The 19,011-nt window shown below is 37.7% G+C and overlaps 1 protein-coding gene across 8 annotated transcripts in view; it reads left to right on the top strand.

Moving 5' to 3' along the window:
- Rps6ka3 (ribosomal protein S6 kinase A3) overlaps positions 1–19,011 on the top strand; it is a 107,751-nt gene that overhangs the window by 79,000 nt on the left and 9,740 nt on the right. For all 8 annotated transcript variants that reach the window (XM_052728724.1, XM_052728650.1, XM_052728495.1 and 5 more), the window contains 10 exons: positions 1,697–1,785; positions 1,968–2,032; positions 2,333–2,435; positions 3,219–3,343; positions 5,828–5,953; positions 8,493–8,582; positions 9,816–9,974; positions 11,977–12,138; positions 14,231–14,307; positions 15,569–15,686. In XM_052728724.1, the coding sequence (XP_052584684.1) occupies positions 1,697–1,785; positions 1,968–2,032; positions 2,333–2,435; positions 3,219–3,343; positions 5,828–5,953; positions 8,493–8,582; positions 9,816–9,974; positions 11,977–12,138; positions 14,231–14,307; positions 15,569–15,686 (1,114 nt within the window). The remainder of the gene's footprint in view (positions 1–1,696; positions 1,786–1,967; positions 2,033–2,332; positions 2,436–3,218; positions 3,344–5,827; positions 5,954–8,492; positions 8,583–9,815; positions 9,975–11,976; positions 12,139–14,230; positions 14,308–15,568; positions 15,687–19,011) is intronic.

The raw sequence follows: 19,011 nt of genomic DNA, 5'->3' as shown, positions 1-19,011 counted from the left end.
GGTTTGGGGTTTGGGGTTTGGTTTTGTGAGACTAGATTTCACTGTATAACCCAGGCTGATTTGGTTAATTGGTTGGTTTTGGGTTTTGGGTTTGGTTTTGTGAGACTGGATTTCACTGTATAACCTAGGCTGACCTGAAACTTGAGATCCTCCTGCCTTAGTATCCCTAGTGTTTTGATTACAGATGTGCACCACCATTCCCAGCATTGGATTCATCACTTAATATACTGTGGTTATCTATATTAATCTTTTATAGACTGAAGGGGGGGATACTACCTTTAGCCAGAGCACTAAGCAATATCTGGCACATACCAATTCACTAACAACTCAATAAGTAATAAATAGATCTGTTTCTGAAATAGGAATTTCTATGCTAGCTGTTTTCTCTAGATCTATTGTTATTGTCATACTTACAGGATCTTTGGTTTCTTTAGGTTGGGGAAAAGAATGCACTAATACACTAGCTGAAATAGACCATAAGGTCATCCAGCCTTGTGGTTTTCAGCTAGTATGCCATAGGATCTCCAATGTTTCATAAACTCCTTTCCCATCAGTTTCCCTTCATTAGGAATTGAAACACAGGAATGTAGCATGAGTCTTAAAAGTTCTTATTAATAAAATCAAACCTGAGGCCAGGTATTGGGGTGAATGCTGGTAGATCAGATGCAGAACAAGCCACAGCTATCTCACCTTGCCAATTCCTCAGCTGGTCCTGTTTCCTCAGACTGGATGCTTCTATGTCCTCATCCCAATTGCTCTCAGCTGAACTGCTGCTAGAAACCTGAAAGCTTAACCAGGCCAAATGCTTAACCAGCCAAATGCTTCTAGTTTCTGATCCTCACGCCTTATATACCTTTCTGCTTTCTACCACCACTCCCTGGGATTAAAGGCTCGCTTTCTGAGATTAAAGGCGTGAGTCACCATGCTTGGCTGTATCCTTGAACACATGGATTTCTGCCTCTGGAATGCTAGGATTAAAGGCATGTGCTATCACTGCCTATCTTAAGTATCTAGTGGCTTTTCTGTTCTCTGACCCCAGATAAGTTTATTAAGGTACACAATATTTTGGGGAACACAATACCACCACACAGGAAAGTGGTATATAAAGCACACATATTCTCTTTTCAGTATTAGATTTCTTAAAGTCCATTTGGAAAAGGGTTCTAGGGCTATAGTTTGTAAACCATTGATCTAGAATCCAATCCCTTTGCTTATAAAGATGCACTAACAGGCAAAAGAGTACTAGCCATAACCAAGGCTCAGAAGGCCTTATTCTCATAGTACTGATTTTTATAATGCTTACTCAAAAACCTGTACATGTATGTTTCTAGCAGCTTTATTCATAATTATCCAAACTGAACACAATTCAGGTATCATTCAGAATGCAATAAATAAATGAACTAGTCCATCCATATAGGAGATTACTCATGTACATGAGAGCATTGCATAAAACTATACAAATACATAAGTGCAAATAAAGCTGGAGCCACCTGAATGATATCAGTAGATTATTTCAGTCAGTTTTATATTGCATTATAGTTCTATAAGATACTGCCATTGTAAGAATTGTGGAATGATCGCTATTATTTTTCATAACTTAGTATGAATTTAAACATATTTCAAAATAAAAAGTTTAATGTTTGAAGATGAAAAATGCCTCCAAAAGTTAAATGTTGTTACATGGATTTATATTTAGAGCCAAACTTGGGATGCCACAGTTTCTGAGTCCTGAAGCCCAGAGTCTTTTACGAATGCTTTTCAAACGGAATCCTGCAAACAGATTAGGTAAAGACTTTGAATTAATCAGTTTCCTTCATGAGTTTGTATTTTTTTTCCAGTGGAAGGTGAATGTTTATTTTTTGTAGTGGGGTTATTACATACTCATACAAATATTCAAAGCAAAATCTGTGAACGATTGTACATGTTTATCCTTGAAATAAAACTGTTAACCAATCAATTTCCAATAGGTGCTGGACCAGATGGAGTTGAAGAAATTAAAAGACATTCATTTTTCTCAACAATAGACTGGAATGTAAGTACAGACTAAAGACACACTTGAGGGAATTAAGGGAGCATTTCCAAGGCTCTGGGTACTCAACTATTTTAAAAAAAAAAAGAAAAGTTTGAACTGTTTTTAAAAATTAACCTGTGGATGGTGTTGGTGCACACCTTTAATCCCAGAGGAGACAGAGGAAGGTGGATCTCTGTGAGTTCGAGACACGCCTGATCTACAGGGCAAGATCCAGGACAGCCAGGACTACACAGTGAAACCGTGTCTGGGGAAAAAAAAAATTAACCTAACCCATGTCTAAGTTTTTCTTGTTTCCAACAGAAACTTTATAGAAGAGAAATTCACCCACCTTTTAAGCCTGCAACTGGCAGGCCTGAAGATACATTTTATTTTGATCCTGAGTTTACGGCAAAAACTCCCAAAGGTAAAGAGAAAACAGGAGAACTCATAAGACAATGGCTATCTCTTTCTGGTTCAATCAGAAAATCTTTTCCTTGAATCTCCTAAATTTGCTGTATATGACCCTTGCATTCCCCCCCCCCCCAATAAAAATGAGGAGCCATATTATTAGTAGATCATCATGTAGGACCATGATGTCTAGTATGATAATCACATGTGGCTGATTGAATTTAATTACAATTTAGACACATTTTAAATACTCATTAACTCTATGTGGTTGCTTACCATATTGGACAGCACAGATCAAGAAAATTTCCCTTATTCTTAGAAAATGAATGAGATGATACTAATTTCAAATACTGTTAACCCAATAATTCATTGATTTATTATGTTCTTCAGACATTAACTATTTTCTAGGCTCTAAGAGTAGATTAGTGCTGGGCAGTGGTGGCGCACGCTTTTAATCCCAGCACTTGGGAGGCAGAGCCAGGTGGATCTCTGAGTTCAAGGCCAGCCTGGTCTACAGAGCAGATCTAGGACAGGCACCAAAACTACACAGAGAAACCCTGTCTCGAAAAACCAAAAAACAAAACAAAAGAGTAGATTAGTAGGCTGATGGTTGCAGTAGGTAATCAGGACAGATCTAATACACTGCCTCACTGAGGTATCCTGGACAGCTAAAGGTATGCAGGTGTGTGTATATAAATGTACACGTCCCAGGTAACTGAGAACTCCAGAATAAGAGAGAAAATCCAAAATGTCAACTACTTTCCAAAGACTCATTTTAGTAATTCCTCTTTCTTTTTAGATTCACCTGGCATTCCACCTAGTGCTAATGCACATCAGCTTTTTCGGGGGTTTAGTTTTGTTGCTATTACCTCAGATGATGAAAGCCAAGCTATGCAGACAGTTGGTGTGCATTCAATTGTTCAGGTAAGTAGTGTCTCAATAATTTAGAATTTGAAATGTTGATGTATTTTAGTATGTGAATAGTAAGGTTAAATTTTATGTGCTGACTTTAAGTGAACATATAAAATACGTTAACATTTTAGATCATTTACATCAGAGAAATTTCTTTCATATATCATTGCAGTGATTGCATGAACCAAAATCCTGTATGTGATTTGAAAGTGTAATTCTAAGAGAATTGAGGTAAACATCACTCACTATTTTGTTGCCCCCCTCTTCTATATCTCAAAATGTTTATTAGGCTTAGTATATTTCAGCCTTTGCCTCTGTCAGGTCAGCAATAATAGATTCAAGTCTGCAAGTTCATAACTTAGCAGACTTTATAAAAAGTAAGAAAACAAACATCTGAGGCTTTGTTAACTATTCTCACAGTTACTCAACACTGCTGTTGTTGCAAAAAAGTAGCCATGGTGCCACTTGTACAACAACACTCAGGAGGCTGCAGCAGGAGGATCAATTTCAGTGTTAGTGGGGAGGAGCCTCAGAGTTAGATCAAGACAAACCTTGGCTGCTTAGCAAGATCAAGTAAAGAAATAATAAAAATAGCAAAAATACAGACATAGATAATCCATGTACAAAGTACATTGTTGGGCTCCAGTAAAACTTCATTTATAAAAACAAGCAATAAATAAACTCAAGACAGGAACCTGGAGGCAAGACTGAAGCAGAAGCCATGGAAGAACACAGCTTGCTGGCTTGCTCACTCTGCTTTTTTATACAACCCAGGACCACCCACTCAGGAGTGGCATTGCTCACAATGGGCTGTACCCTCCCTTATCAACCATTAATCAGGAAAATGTCCCACAAACATACCCACAAACCAATCTAATGGAGGCATTTTCTCAGTTGAGGTTTCCTGTACTCTGATAACTCTAGTTTGTGTCAAGTTAACAAAAAAAATTATCTAGCACTGGACCTTTACCCCTTTATATGATCTGATTATCAGATTTGGGGGGAAAAGTAGGTAAAGGACTTTAGAAGCTGGTTTCTAAGTACATGTATTTCTAAGTACTGTTAAAGGAGTAGAAACTATGAGATTACTTTTTTGTCATAGTATTGTGGGAAGATAATTTTAATTTACCCTGTGTGATCATTGTGTACATATATTGAGATATAATATACATCATAAACATGTGCAATTACTGTGTTGAAAAGTAAAAATACGTTTAAAAATTTTAATTCATCTTTTAAATCATAGGTTTCAATTTGCCTTTTGAAAAATTAAATTAATAGCTTTCTTTAGCCAAACATATGGGGGTGAAGAAAGGGGGTCATAGCTACTGAGAGATGAAAATGAGAGAAACAATCCAGATTTCTGATTCTGAATCCTCCTGAATCTTTTCTTATGTACCAGAGGTTTTAAACTTCTGTTCATTTTTAAAGGTACTTCTAAAAGCCTGTAGGTGTTTGGGGAATGAAAGAGGCTAGAGATATTAAAACAACTTTCCATTCTTCCAGAGGACTTGAGTCTAAGTGCCATCGTCCACATGAGGCAATTCACAGCCATCTGTCTGTAACTGCAGCTCCAAGGGACCCAACACCCTCTTCTGGCTTCTGTGGGCACCCCACACATATAACATACAGATAACATATGTATAAATTACATATATATACACACATATATAATATATGTATTTATATTAAAAGTACAAGCTCAAGCCAAACAAAATCCTAGCATGTAGAAAAGGAAGTAGACACAAAGTCCCACCCCTAGGCAAGAACCTATTTGAAACTCATACCTGCTGAAAAAGTAAAGTTTGTTTTTTTCAATGGAGTAACACTGAGTATGTCAACTACACTCTAGGACAGACATTATGCTCAGGAGTAGTTGGCCAACACAAATCAGATTCCATGGAGGGGTGGGGTGGGTGTGTGTGTGTGTCTGTGTGTGTGTGTGTGTGTGTGTGTGTGTGTGTGTGTGTGTGTGTGTGTGTGTGTGTGTGTGTGTTCCTGATTATTTTGTTTTCTTTGGTTTTGTTTTTTTTGGGTTTTTTTGGAGTTGAGGATTGAACCCAGGGCCTTGCACTTGCTAGGCAAGCACTCTACCACTGAGCTAAATCCCCAACCCGGTTTACTTTTTAAGAGAAAGAAAGAACATGAAGTTGGGTGGTGTGCCTGGTAGGAGTTTGGGGGGAGAAAAGAATATCAAAATATATTGTATGATAGTCTTGAAAAATGAAAACAAAAGAAGATATATCAAAGATAACGGTATAGGTGAACTACCAATTATTTCTGTTTTTTATGTTTTACATATTTCTCTTGTTAAATATAAGCACATTCAAAGGGCCTATTTCACATGCTATGAATAATATTTTTACTCATTTTTATTATTAATATTTGTATTAGTAAATAACATCAACAATACATGCTCAGTAAAATATTCCTTGTTTATAAAATGCATTAGAGACATTACAGAATTCTTATATCAATCTATGATTTTGTTTGTAGCAATTACACAGGAACAGTATTCAATTTACTGATGGATATGAAGTAAAAGAGGATATTGGCGTTGGCTCATACTCCATTTGTAAGAGATGTATACATAAAGCCACAAACATGGAGTTTGCGGTGAAGGTAAATATTTTTAGATTTAAAATGCAACTCTTAGCAGTTCTTAGTCATATATGTCAGTATGAGTTAAAAATTATACTCTTCAACCCAGGTGCATGTGCAGTAGCACTTCTATATTTCACTCAGGAGGCTGAGGCAAGAGAATCATGAGTTAGAAGTTAACCTAGCCAGTATGGCAAGACTCTCCCTAAAATAAACTACATTCTTCTCTTTAGCAAAAGTGCCTTTTGTTATAAAATAAATTGAAGGTAAATTTAAGTATCTGAGTTAGTGATCTTCAAAGATCTTAATCTGGAATCATGGATCCCCATTCTGCTGAAATGAACAGTAAGATGCCTATATAGCCAATTAAGCCAGAGAAGTGCTAGTTTATACATCATGATTTTTAATAGGATTCCCTATACTCCGAATAGTCCCTACTTTATGATCAGAGTATCAGGGAATTCCTCAAAACTGTGTTCAAATTTTGCATTATATCTGGTGAAAATGTTCATACCTTTCTTTATATCTAAAAGGAATCTTTGAACCATTAAAAGAATTAAAGAACCATGATCATTTCTTATCATTAGTAAGTTTAATTTAATATGATATCTTAAGACAGAAGTCTTCAAGCCAAAACCTAAGTATATAGTTTTGTGATAAAGTTTGAATTTTAAACCCCTAGCTATCGATGAACAAACATTATATTCAAATTCTTTGCCTTTTCACTGTAATTTAAGTAATCTATCCTTTCTCACTTCAAGTAATTCAAGCAATGCCTAAAGCTTCCAACTGACCTTGAATCTTCATAGTAGTAGTTTATAAGTATAAATAGTTCATGTTTAGTTAGGGAAAGAGTAGCAAATTGTTATTACTATGTAAAACTGAATATAATTGCTTTAAAGAGACATGAGTGTCCATGAGGCTTTCTGTCAGATACAATGATGAACCAAAGAAATGGATTTAACATGCTATTCTGCTGTACACTGTTCTTACTGAAATCTAAAGTGAATAGAAGTTCCAGATTACTAACATGCAAGGAGAAAAAGGGAATGGTATACTTGATAGGCAGTTTAGGAATGTGTCTTGCATACATAAACACATCAAACATGTCCTAAGGTCCCATTTTATAAAGATTGCTGCCACTGTGAGGCCAGCCTGAACTAGCTACAAAACTTTGAGGCTGATATGGGCTACAAAATGAGAATCTGCCTTAAAAAATTTAAAAACTAAAACTGATAAAAATAAAATTGAACATAAAGACCACAAAATTTGTTTCAGACTACTCTTTGAATGACTCAAAAGCCAGAATTGAGCCAAGTGTGGTAGCACATGCCTGTCATTGAAGCATTTGGGAATGGAGGCAGGAGAAATCAGGGGGATTTCATCCTCAGCTAAACAGTGAGTTTGAGGCCAGTCTGGAGTCCATGAGACCCTTTCTCATAAAACAAAGCACAAATTGTCTTTACAAAATATAGTACTTAGAGCTGGAGGGATGGCTTAGGGGTTAAGAGCACATACTGTTCTTGCTGGTTTGTTTCCCAGCACCTACATGGTGGCCCACAGTAGTATGTAACTCCAGTTCCAGGGGATCCAACACCCACTTCTGATCTCTGAGGACTCCTACACACATGTGGTACACACACATAAAATAAAATCATTTAAAAAAGAAAGCATTTACTGCTCTTCCAGCAGACCCAGGTTTAAATCCTAGAACCCATGTGGGAGTACACAATCATCTGTAACTCCAGTTCTGGAGATTTCAACACCATATGTGTGTATAGTACTTGAACATACTAAAACATTCAGAAAAAAATTTAAGCAACTAACATAAAAGAGTTAATAGTCTGTGTTAATATTTTAAAGAGCTTTATTATAGTCAAATGTAGTCAAGTAATATTCTAGGGGTGGTTTTATACAGAGCTTTCTACTTAGTTTCAAAAATAAGGTTGTTTACTTAATTTTTGTAAGTAGCTTGCAGCTAATGTGACAGTCTATTAAAATAATTAAAAGAAGTAAATCAGCCGGGTGGTGGTAGCACATGCCTTTAATCCCAGCACTCTGGAGGCAGAGGCAGGTGGATCTCTTGAGTTCAAGGCCAGCCTGGTCTACAGGGGTAGTTCCAGGACAGCCAAGGCTACACAGAGAAACCCTGTCTTGAAAAAAAAAAAGGAAATTCCATTCAATAAGCAGGTGCTAATGGTGGTATTGCAGACATATGTATCTCTTAGTTATCTGTATTGATAGGGGATTAGTTGAATTCTCAAATTTTTGAGAAATTCAAGGGTGAAAAAAAAATGATGTGGTAACTTTTCTTGAGGTTTTTGAGTTTTTAGTGAGTCCCAACTTCACTACCAAGTTTCTTTGGCATGACCTAGTAGGAATGTGTGGCATGGTTAGCCTTATCTAGCCATCTATATGGAGACTAGCTTTCTAATGAAACAATCTGGCTAAGTAGTTAACTACAACTGCCTAGTATACAGTGAGGATACCTAAGGTCTATAACTATAAACATTTAAGGTTCATGTTCATAAAATTTTATGACAAATCTCTCACCTTTTAGATTATTGATAAAAGCAAGAGAGATCCAACAGAAGAGATTGAAATTCTTCTTCGTTATGGACAGCATCCAAACATCATTACTCTAAAGGATGTAAGTAGATTCTTTAGCAAAGATAACTTGAAGCAGTTGTCAAACTCATATCTGGGATATTTTTCAAATATTACATTGTACACAAACACTACTTCAGAATAGTCAGCTTAGAAAGTAACATTGAATGGATGAAAGTGGAAATTTCTTAAGCAAAGTATCCCAGACTTTGAATGACAGAAACTGCATAGTTCTTCTTATATAAAGATCCTAGATTTTGTATGTGTGTGTGTACACAAGTGGGGGGTATAGGTTATGAAACAAGAAAGGTGACCATGAAAGGTGATAAAGATACCTTAAGGGAGGTTTGGGAAGGGGGCATGAAATCATAAGAAGGGACTCGTAGTAGGAAGGAGGGGACCAGCAGGATAGGGACAGGGGATTGGAAGGGAATGTATTGGAGGAAGAGGATTGATTTTTAAGAAATTAATAATAAAACTCTAAAATCTATAATTCATTTTCTGCTTTTACTTTAAAAACTATTTTAACATTATTGCTTATATTATGTGAATTTGAACATATTAATATTCAAGATTGATTAGTCTTCCTGAAGGCTCCCTAAACTGTGCTCCCACCTGCCTTCCTTTGTAGTAGTTTTCATACTTTTTTACACACCCTATGTTCTGGCCATGCTTTATTTGGGATGTAGACTTTTTAAAGCACACGTGCCTCATTTTCTCCAAGTGCTTTTGAATGTGTGGATCCTTAGTGGGAATATCATTTCCCTTCTTTACCTGGTTGACTACCACAACTAAGACTTTGCTATAGGCTGCTTCCTCCCAGGAAGCCTTTTCTGACCATTACCACCCCAGGACAAGTGAGGTATTCTCTACCTGGGATGTCCTGATACCTCTGTCTTCTGTGGCTTTTATTATAACTGAGTATTGATGAAAATATCCACTTCCCAAGTAAGTATTCAGCTTTCTCTTGCTGTTGGTGCTCACATAGACTCAAAGGCTATCTCTTTAGATACTGTCAAAACTCTTATTTTCTCAGAATAATTTGTCTTAGATAAAGAGTGTTGACTAGGTCACATTAAATGTGAAGCTGTTCACTGTAAATGATTCATTTACACAATCTCCAAAAATCCTGTATTGGTTTTTCACAAGTAAATTTTTCTTGAATATGCAATTTTATTTCTTTTAATATATTCACTTATCTTTAGTATGTTTGAGTAGTAATTTAGAGACATACATAAAGCTTCAAATAATTTTTGTGTTATTTTAAATTTTACAGGTATATGATGATGGAAAATATGTGTATGTAGTAACAGAACTTATGAAAGGAGGCGAATTGCTGGATAAAATTCTTAGACAAAAGTTTTTCTCAGAGCGAGAGGCCAGTGCTGTCCTGTTTACTATAACCAAAACTGTTGAGTATCTTCATGCACAAGGGGTAAGTCTTTTGAACATAATTTATGCATACACATATTTGTATGCACATCCTTTTTTTCTTAATACTCAAGCTAAAATTAAAAATATAAAAGTAGCAGAAAACTGTAATGAGCTTCATTATTCTACCACTTTTCCTTTACACAAACCTTTTTAATTAAGCCTGAAGTACTTTGAAATCTTAGCATGCTTATATTGAGTTGTTATGCTTTCTAAGAAAAAGTTGATGAGATCTTTGAACCTGTAAAACATTAGCACTCTGTATCCTTGAAAACCAGGCCCACTTAAAATTATAGGCAGAAAAAGAGAATGGTGGTTTCTATCCACATACACGAGTAAAGCCAATTTGTCACCTAGTGAATGATCTCATTGTTTTCTCCTGCATATAAATTTTACTAAATGATTTTTTTAAAAGGAAAGAAAAAAACTAATATTTTTAAAAGAATGAAGTCTGTGAAAGAAAAGGGAAAGTAAAAAAATAAAGAGAAGGAAGATAGAGGAGGAAAAAATATCACAGGGAGAAAGTTTTCTTATTTTTTAACATTTTTAATTAATAAAAATGCATTTAAGGTATAGGTCAAAGGTTTTTTACGTATTTGTGTGTGTGTTCTTGGTGTGTGTGTGCACATGCGTATGGATCATGGAGGACAACATTGCTGTCATCCTCAGGAACACCATCTATCTCTTTTGGATCAGGGTGTCTCTCACTGGCCTGAAGTTCACCAATTAGGCTCAACTGACAGCCGATTAAGCTCCATCCTGTCTGCCTTCCTAGCCCTGGGATTGCAAACACTTACTACCATGCCTGGCACATTTATATAGTTTCTGGGGATTGAGCTCGGGTACTTGAGCTTTCAAGGCAAGCACTTTACCAACTAAGCCAATCTCTAGCTTGTGTGTGTGTGTGTGTGTGTGTGTGTGTGTGTGTGTGTGTGTGTGAAAAATGACTTCTTAAGGAGTTCATTTCAGTGTAGTGGTCTCATCTTGGTTGTTTGTTCATTTGGTGGTTTTGTTTGTTTGTTTGTTTGCCCTTAAAAGCTAACAAGTGGAATGTGTTAGATCTACAGCTTTCTGGTTGTGGGGTAGTCAAGATTTGCCTAGTACTGTACCTTGAAATTGGTAGAAGACAATATTTGCTGAACAACTGATAGCTTTACGGTTATCTAAGTCTTCTGTGTTCTTTTCCCTGTGTCTTACCAGTTAATTAGGAAAATACAATTAATGTCCTGGATGTTAGGAACTAAAACTAAGGTGATTAGAATATAGACTTGGATTTGGTGATTGAAAAGAGAATCAAATCTAAACTTTTTAAAAAGAGAATGATTTTGTTTATGTGACATCTTGATTTGTACATCAAATGAATTTGGGGGGGAGGGTTAAATTTGAGTTTTTTAAATTAGTTGGTTTTTACTCTTAGGTAGCATGCCTGTGTGTGTGTATTTATTGTTTTCCTATCTTGATATATACCATTCCCTCACTTTAGAGAAGCTGTATCTCACAGTTTGAATGGCTTGTTTTAAGTGTCTACTTTAGGCCTTAGGTCACAATTTATTTCCTCTCAAAACTGTCCCATACTTTAAAATGCCTTATGTGAACCTGTCTGTTGTATTCCTTTCCACTATGTTGCAAGTACCTAGCATGAAACAGCCAGGATCTTATGGGTCTTATTTACACAGTATCTGCAGCTCTTTATATAATACACTGGCACATGGTAGAGACTGGATAACTATTATGAAGTGAATGAATTACCTGGAGATAGATATAGTTGCTATTTGCATTTCTCCTTTACCCAGTTACACAATTGGACAAGAGGGAAAAGGCAACTAACATTGTTCCTTCCTCCTCCTTATGCCCAGGTCAGTCAGTGTTAGACCACTACACTTAAATTAACAGCATTATGCACTCATCAGCTTGTTAGGTGCATTGTTTGGCAGTATGAGAATAAAGAAATTTCAGTGGGGAAATGTATTGTGTTAACATAAATCTCTAATTTTTATTTCAACTAGGTGGTTCACAGAGACTTGAAGCCTAGCAACATTCTTTATGTGGATGAATCTGGTAATCCAGAATCTATTCGAATTTGTGATTTCGGCTTTGCAAAACAGCTGAGAGCGGAAAATGGTCTTCTCATGACTCCTTGTTATACTGCAAATTTTGTTGCACCAGAGGTAATTGTGAGAGAGTGTGCTTGCTCTATTTGGGTATATTTAAGAACTCATTTATATCGTTAATATAGACAGTTAATTATTGTTTAATTGAAGAATCACTGAACTGATCATTGAAATAAAATGCCAGCCCTTTATTTCCCTGTTTAATGCTTCGATGACATCTGGTTGCCTACAGGAGAAAAATCTAAATTCTTCTTTCTCTAGTATCCTCTTCCTGAAGTTCTAGCTACTTTTTACTCCTTTGCCTTTCATTAGCACTGTTCTGTCCTGTTGTTTTGTTCTGAGACAGGGTCTCAATTCTGTACCCAGCTTGGCCGTGAACTTGCAGTGATCCACCTTAGCCTCCCAAGTTCTGAGATTGCAGATGTGAACCACCACACACAGCTGTGTCCTTTGCTTCTATTTTTGACTGTCCTCTGCCTCTTCTCTTTGCCTACAGCCATCTTACTTGAAGGTCCAATACAAACTAGCTAACTCTCTCCCTATATCAAGAATTATTGGAGCTCAAATTATACCTCAGTGATAGAGTACTTTCCTAACCTACAGGAAACCCTGGATTTGATCCCCAGCTCCACAAAAATGAATAAACCATGTATTTATCTCAATATCAGAGTCTTTATTAACATGATTTTGTTATAATACTTACATTGAATTGTTAACTATATGTTGATTTCCCCTGCTAGATTCTATTTTTTAAAGAAATTGATCTTTTTCAAAATTGGTCATAGTGCATGCCTAATAATAACCAGTGATAATGATTAAATGTTTGAGTGAATCAAATAATATATGAATTAGTAGGTTTAGCACTGTATCATTTATATGAGGTTACATGTGTTCTTAAAAGTATTGTTATTTGCCAGGCATGAAAGGCATGCCTGTAATCCTAGTACTAGGGAAGCTGAGTATATGATCAAAAGTATATACAATCTGCCCTGACTACATGGGAAGCTTGAAGCTAGCCTGGGCTATAGAGTGAAACTCTGTCTCAAAAAGTATTATTTATAGTCATTTCTATAGCTCCATTCAAAATAGAAATTCATTAAGATAAGAAACCTGTCAGGTGTGGTAGCACAGACACCTTGACCTTGAATTACAGCACCAAGGCAGAAACAGGTGGAATTCCATGAGTTCTAGGCCAGCCTGGTCTACATAGTGAGTTCCAGGCCAGCCAGAACTACATAGGGAGATTATGTCTCAAGAAGAAATATGTAAAAGAAATTACCCTTGATATGTTCTGTATCCCTCTCTGTACCCACAGCAGTACATAATAAATATTTAAATACCAGTGTTAAATTCATAAATGTATATATGAATTTAACATAATACACATAAATGTATATAATGTATAATGTATATAAGCAGAATGTTCTAATTTGATTACTACTTGGTTTTTGTTGTTGTTTCCTTTTTTAAAAATATTTTTATTCATTTTTACATACCAACCACAGTTCCCTCTCCCACCCCTCCTCCCGGTCATTCCCCCCCTCAACCCCCGCCACCTCTCATTCCCCCTGTACCCATCCCCACATCCACTCCTCAGAAAGGGTAAGGCCTCCCATGGGGGGTCAACAAAGCCTGGTACATTCAGTTGAGGCAGGACCAAGCCCCTCCCTGCTACATCAAGGCTGAGCAAGGTATCTTTCCATAGGGAATGGGCTCTAAAAAGCCAGCTCATGCACCAGGGACAGATCTTGGTCCCACTGCCAGGGGCCCCTCAAACAGACCAAGCTACACAACTGTCTCCCACATGCAGAGGACCTAGTTTAGTCCCATGTAGGCTCCACAGCTGTCAGTCCAGAGTCTGTGAGCGCCCACGAGCTTGGTGTGTTGATTTGGAAAATACAATTCCATTCAATATCTAAATATATCTAAAAAACACCAGTGTGGAGAAGCTGGGAAGATGACTCCAGTTAAGAGCATTTGCTGCTCTTGCAAAGGATCAGCAGCTAACAATCATTTATAACTCCAGTTCCATAGGATCAGACCCCTCTCCTGGCCTTTGTGGTGCACATACAGACAAGCTGGCATATGCACAAATATATAAATTTTTAAATATATTAGTGTGTTAATAATCATCTTTTACTTTTTCTAGGTTTTGAAACGACAAGGTTATGATGCTGCCTGTGATATATGGAGTCTTGGTGTCCTCCTTTATACAATGCTTACTGGGTAAGTGTGTACCATAAGCACTTATTCATCAATATTTTATCTAAATTATGTAGGCTTTTTAAATCCCTATATTGTAATATCGTTCCATGTTTCTCATACTAATATATATATAGTAGTATAATTATATCATATTTATAGCTGTATCCTTTTTTGTTTGTTTGTTTTTTGAGGCGGAGTTTTTCTGTGTAGCTTTGGAGCCTGTTTTGGAACTAGCTCTGTAGAGCAGGCTAGCCTTGACCTCACAGAGATCTGCCTGCCTCTGCCCCACAAGTGCTGAGATTAAAGGCGCGCGCGCACACGCATGCACGCACACACACACACACACACACACACACACACACACACACACACACACACACCTGGCAGCTGTATCCTTTTTTTAATTAGCTTTCCTTTTTTTGTTTTGTTTTTGGTTTTGTGGGGGGTTTGAGACTGGGTCCCACTGTGTTGTCCTGGCTGGCCTGGGACTCGTTATGTATATTAGGCTGGCCTCAGACTCACAGAGATGTGCTTGCTTCTGCCTCTCTAGTGCTGGGATTAAAGGGGTACCACAACACTTGGCTTTAGCTGTGTTTTTAATGTCTTATGGTGTTAAATAAATTTTTCATATTTTTATTCTGATTATGTAATAAACATGCTGTTTTAATATATTATCTTAGACTGTGTCATAACTTAAAATACATATAATATATATTAAGTCTATCTTACTTAGAGTTTCTATTGCTGTGAAGAGACACCATGACCACAACAACTCTTATAATAGAAAGCATTTAATTGGGGCTGGCTTACAGTTCAGATGTTCAGTCCATTATTGTTGTGGTGGGAAATATGGTGGCATGCAGGTAGACATGGTGCTGGAGAAGGAGCGGAGAGTTCTACATCTTGATCCATAGGCAACAGGAAAAGAATGAAATCACACTAGGCCTGGTTTGAGCTTCTGAGACCTCAAAGCCCACCCCCAGTGACTCACCTCCAGTAAGGCCACACCTACTCCAACAATGCCACACCTCCCAATAATGCCAATCCCTATGAGCCTGTGAAGCCATTTTCATTCAAACTACCACAAAGTGTAATTAATATAACCTATTATTTGGCCTATGGAGCTTCTTTTTACTGTCTTTTATTTACTTTGATAGACTCCAATAAAGTATTACATTAACTGAACTACTCAGAATACTTTTAGAAACTATAAATAAATGTAAACATTATTAACTATAAGAAAAATTTTATGCATTGACATTTTGACTTTATTATAATCTAGTTACACTCCATTTGCAAATGGTCCTGATGATACTCCAGAGGAAATATTGGCACGGATAGGTAGCGGAAAATTCTCACTCAGTGGTGGTTACTGGAATTCCGTTTCAGATACAGCAAAGGTATGTGTGACTTTTATTGTGGGATATTTAATCACACTGTGAAACTCCAAGACTATGTAAATAAAATTAACCTTGGATCAGGGGGCAGAGCCAGAGACTAGACAGGAATTAGCCATAGAGAAGACAGAGGAGCCAGGAAGACAGAGAGACACATAGGAGGGAGTAGAGAGGGACTTAGAGATTCCTGGTCTTTTTGGTTTGGGACGAATGGAGTGATGCTTCTCTTGCTGGATCTCTGGCCAAAAAGGAAGGTCAGCTAGTTGCTTTTCTGTTTCTCTGATCTAGCAGGTTTTCACTGCAACATCTGACTCCCGAGTTTTTATTGATAAATAGAATGATAGAGACTTAGTTAAAACCTACATTTGGCAGCTGAGGCTGAGCCAGTGCCAGCAGACCTGAAATCCTCCCCTCTCCCCCCCACATACACGGGGGAGGCCCCCAGGGTAGCAGCAGGGGGGCCACAGAGCCCAGACAATAGTTAAAATATCAGTAGATTCAGGTGTGGGCCCCTAAGCTGACAGAAAAAACATCAGACTTCCAATTACATGGCTGTTTCACTTTGTTTTGTTATTGGGACTAAGAATTGAGCCCAGGACATCATATATGCTAAATACACATTCTACCACTGAACTATTATACCCTCAGCCATATTATAGACTTTTTGACAGGGGAATAAGGTGTTTGATATGTGTGCATGTTTTTCAGTGAACAGATGGATATGTGCAAAAAGATGTGAAGTACGAAGGAAATTTTTGGGTGGCCATGCAACTTGAGTTGAGGGGTGTTGTTTGATTGCTTGCTTGCTTTGAGATGGGTTCTCTTAGGGATCTAGGGCTCACCAATTAGGCTACACTGAGCCCCAGAGATCTACCTGCCTCTGCCTCCCCAACTCTGAGATTACAATGTATGCAGCAATGCTCAGCTTTTTCTTTGGGTACTGGGGGATCAAACTCAGGTCCTAATGCTTGTACAGTGTTCTAGTTCTTCTATTGCTATGATAAACAGTATGACCAAATCAACTTGAAGAGGCAAGAGTATTTGACTTAACACTTTCTGACCACAGTCCATCACTGAGGGAAGCCATGGAAGGAAGTTGAATCAAAAACTGAGGCAGGGGGCCGGGTGGTGGTCCATGCCTTTAATCCCAGCACTCGGGAAGCAGAGCCAGGTGTATCTCTCTGCAAGTTCGAGGCCAGCCTGGTCTACAGAGCAAGATCCAGGACAGGCACCAAAAACTACACAGAGAAACCCTGTCTCGGGGGGAGGGGGGGGGGAGAGAAAAAAAAACTGAGGCAGAATCCATGGAGGAATGCTACTTACTGGCTTGATCAACCTGCTTTCTTTATATTTTTTTTGTTTTTGGGGTTTTTTTTTTTTTTTTTCTTTTGAGACAGGGTTTCTCTGTGCAGCTTTGTGCCTTTCCTGGAACTTGCTTTGTAGCCCAGGCTGGCCTCAAACTCACCGAGATTCACCTGCCTCTGCTTCCCAAGTGCTGGGATTAAAGGCGTGCGCCACCACCGCCCAACCTGCTTTCTTATATAACCCAGGACCACCTGTCCAGGGATGGCACTACCTACAATACACCGGGCCCTCCCACACCAGTCATTAATCAAGAAGTGTGGGGGCTGGAGAGATGGATCAGTGTTTGAGAGCACTTTGTTGCTCTTGTAGAATACCTGGGTTCAGGTCCCAGCATCCACATGATGGCTCACAACCATCTATAATTCCAGTTACAAGAGATACAGTGCGTTCTCCTGACCTCTAGAGGCCCAAGGTATTCATGTGGTATACATACATACATGCAGGCAAAACACTCATATACATAAAATAAGTAAATCTAAAAAAGAAAATATTGTTCCATAGACAGGCCCACAGGCCAATCTAATGGAGGCAAATCCTTAGTTAAGGTTCCCTCTTACAGCCAGGTGGTGGTGGTGCATGCCTTTAATCTTAACCAGCATTTAGGAGGCAGGGGCAAGCCAATCTCTGTTTGAGGCCAGCCCCGTCTATAGAGCAAGTTCCAGGACAGCCAGGACTGTTACACAGACAAACTCTGTCTCAAAAAAACAAAAAACAAAACAAAAGAAAAAAATTCCCTCTTCCCAGGTGACTCTAGTTTGTGTCAAGCACTGTACTGACTGAAGTATTTCCCTAGCTCCTATTACAAGTGTTTAAGAAAAAAATATTTTTCATGATCCATGATGAGAAGAAACACTAACAGAAGTTTTTGTTTATAAAGTAGTATGTTGAAGTGATATTACCAAACATCTTAAATTCCAAAAAGGACTATTTATCATGTTTCTTTCCTAGAGGACATTGGTTTGGCCTTATTGTCTATACATTATCATCTTTGTCTTTACAAGCATGATGAATAATAATGATGGAAATCTTTAAAACTTGTCCATCTACCGTGTGCCTCATACTGCACTTGACCTCATAAGAACCTTGTAAAATAGATGGTAATAGCCCCATTTCACAGAACAAAAGCAAGGACTAGAGCTTTAGTACAGACTTGTGTATAGTTGCACACCAGGTACATGTGAGCACTTGAAACTCACACTGCAGAGTCCTTGTTCCCTAAAAGAACTGTACTGTGTCCTCATTTTGATTTGTTACAAACAGGGTCTCATCCTTATCACAAGTCATAATAGCCTGGTTTATAGCCTGGTTGCTGGAAATCATTCAGAAACCCTTGGCTCTAGAAATGCCATTCTTAGACTAACACTGCTTTCACTTAAATCAGAGAAAGTTCTTTTTCTTTAAAGAAGTAAACTTTTCCAGGTCAAATGAGAGAAATACAGAAGAGACTGAAGAAACATTGGTAAAAATGCTCACTGACTTTCCTTCGGAATGGAAGCTCGAGTTGAGGTGATTGTAAATAGAATCCATCCAAAAAGTTCATAGGTTCTTTTAGATAGAGCAGAAAGTTCAATTAGCCAGTTGAATTGATGTTTAGATATGTGGCTTTTAACTGTGTTTAAAATTAACATGTTAGACTAAAATTAACATGTGTAGCTCAGCAGTGGAGCATGTGCTCTGCAGCCATGAGGCCCTGGGTGAGCCCCAGCACCAAAAATAAAAAATAATGTTAGCCTTTCTTTTTCTAACAGTAAAATTTGTCAAAGCTGATACTTTATTTTTCTGGGTACCTGTTTCCTTCCTAATTTTCCTTATTGAGCACCTAGATATGTTTAATAATAATATGGAAAGTCTGAAGAGCAAAGGTATGGCAAAGATAGAATTCTTGATCTCAGAGAACTCACAGTCTGGCACAGAGACAGCACAAAATGTGCAGTACAAGATTGACTGTATTAGTGCAGTTTTT

The sequence above is a fragment of the Peromyscus californicus genome, unplaced genomic scaffold, assembly GCF_007827085.1.
Source record: "Peromyscus californicus insignis strain IS unplaced genomic scaffold, ASM782708v3 Scaffold_10__1_contigs__length_136768540, whole genome shotgun sequence".
Taxonomy (NCBI): Eukaryota; Metazoa; Chordata; class Mammalia; order Rodentia; family Cricetidae; genus Peromyscus; species Peromyscus californicus.
Note: the sequence above shows the minus strand (reverse complement) of the source record. Positions and strands in the feature narration are given on the sequence as shown.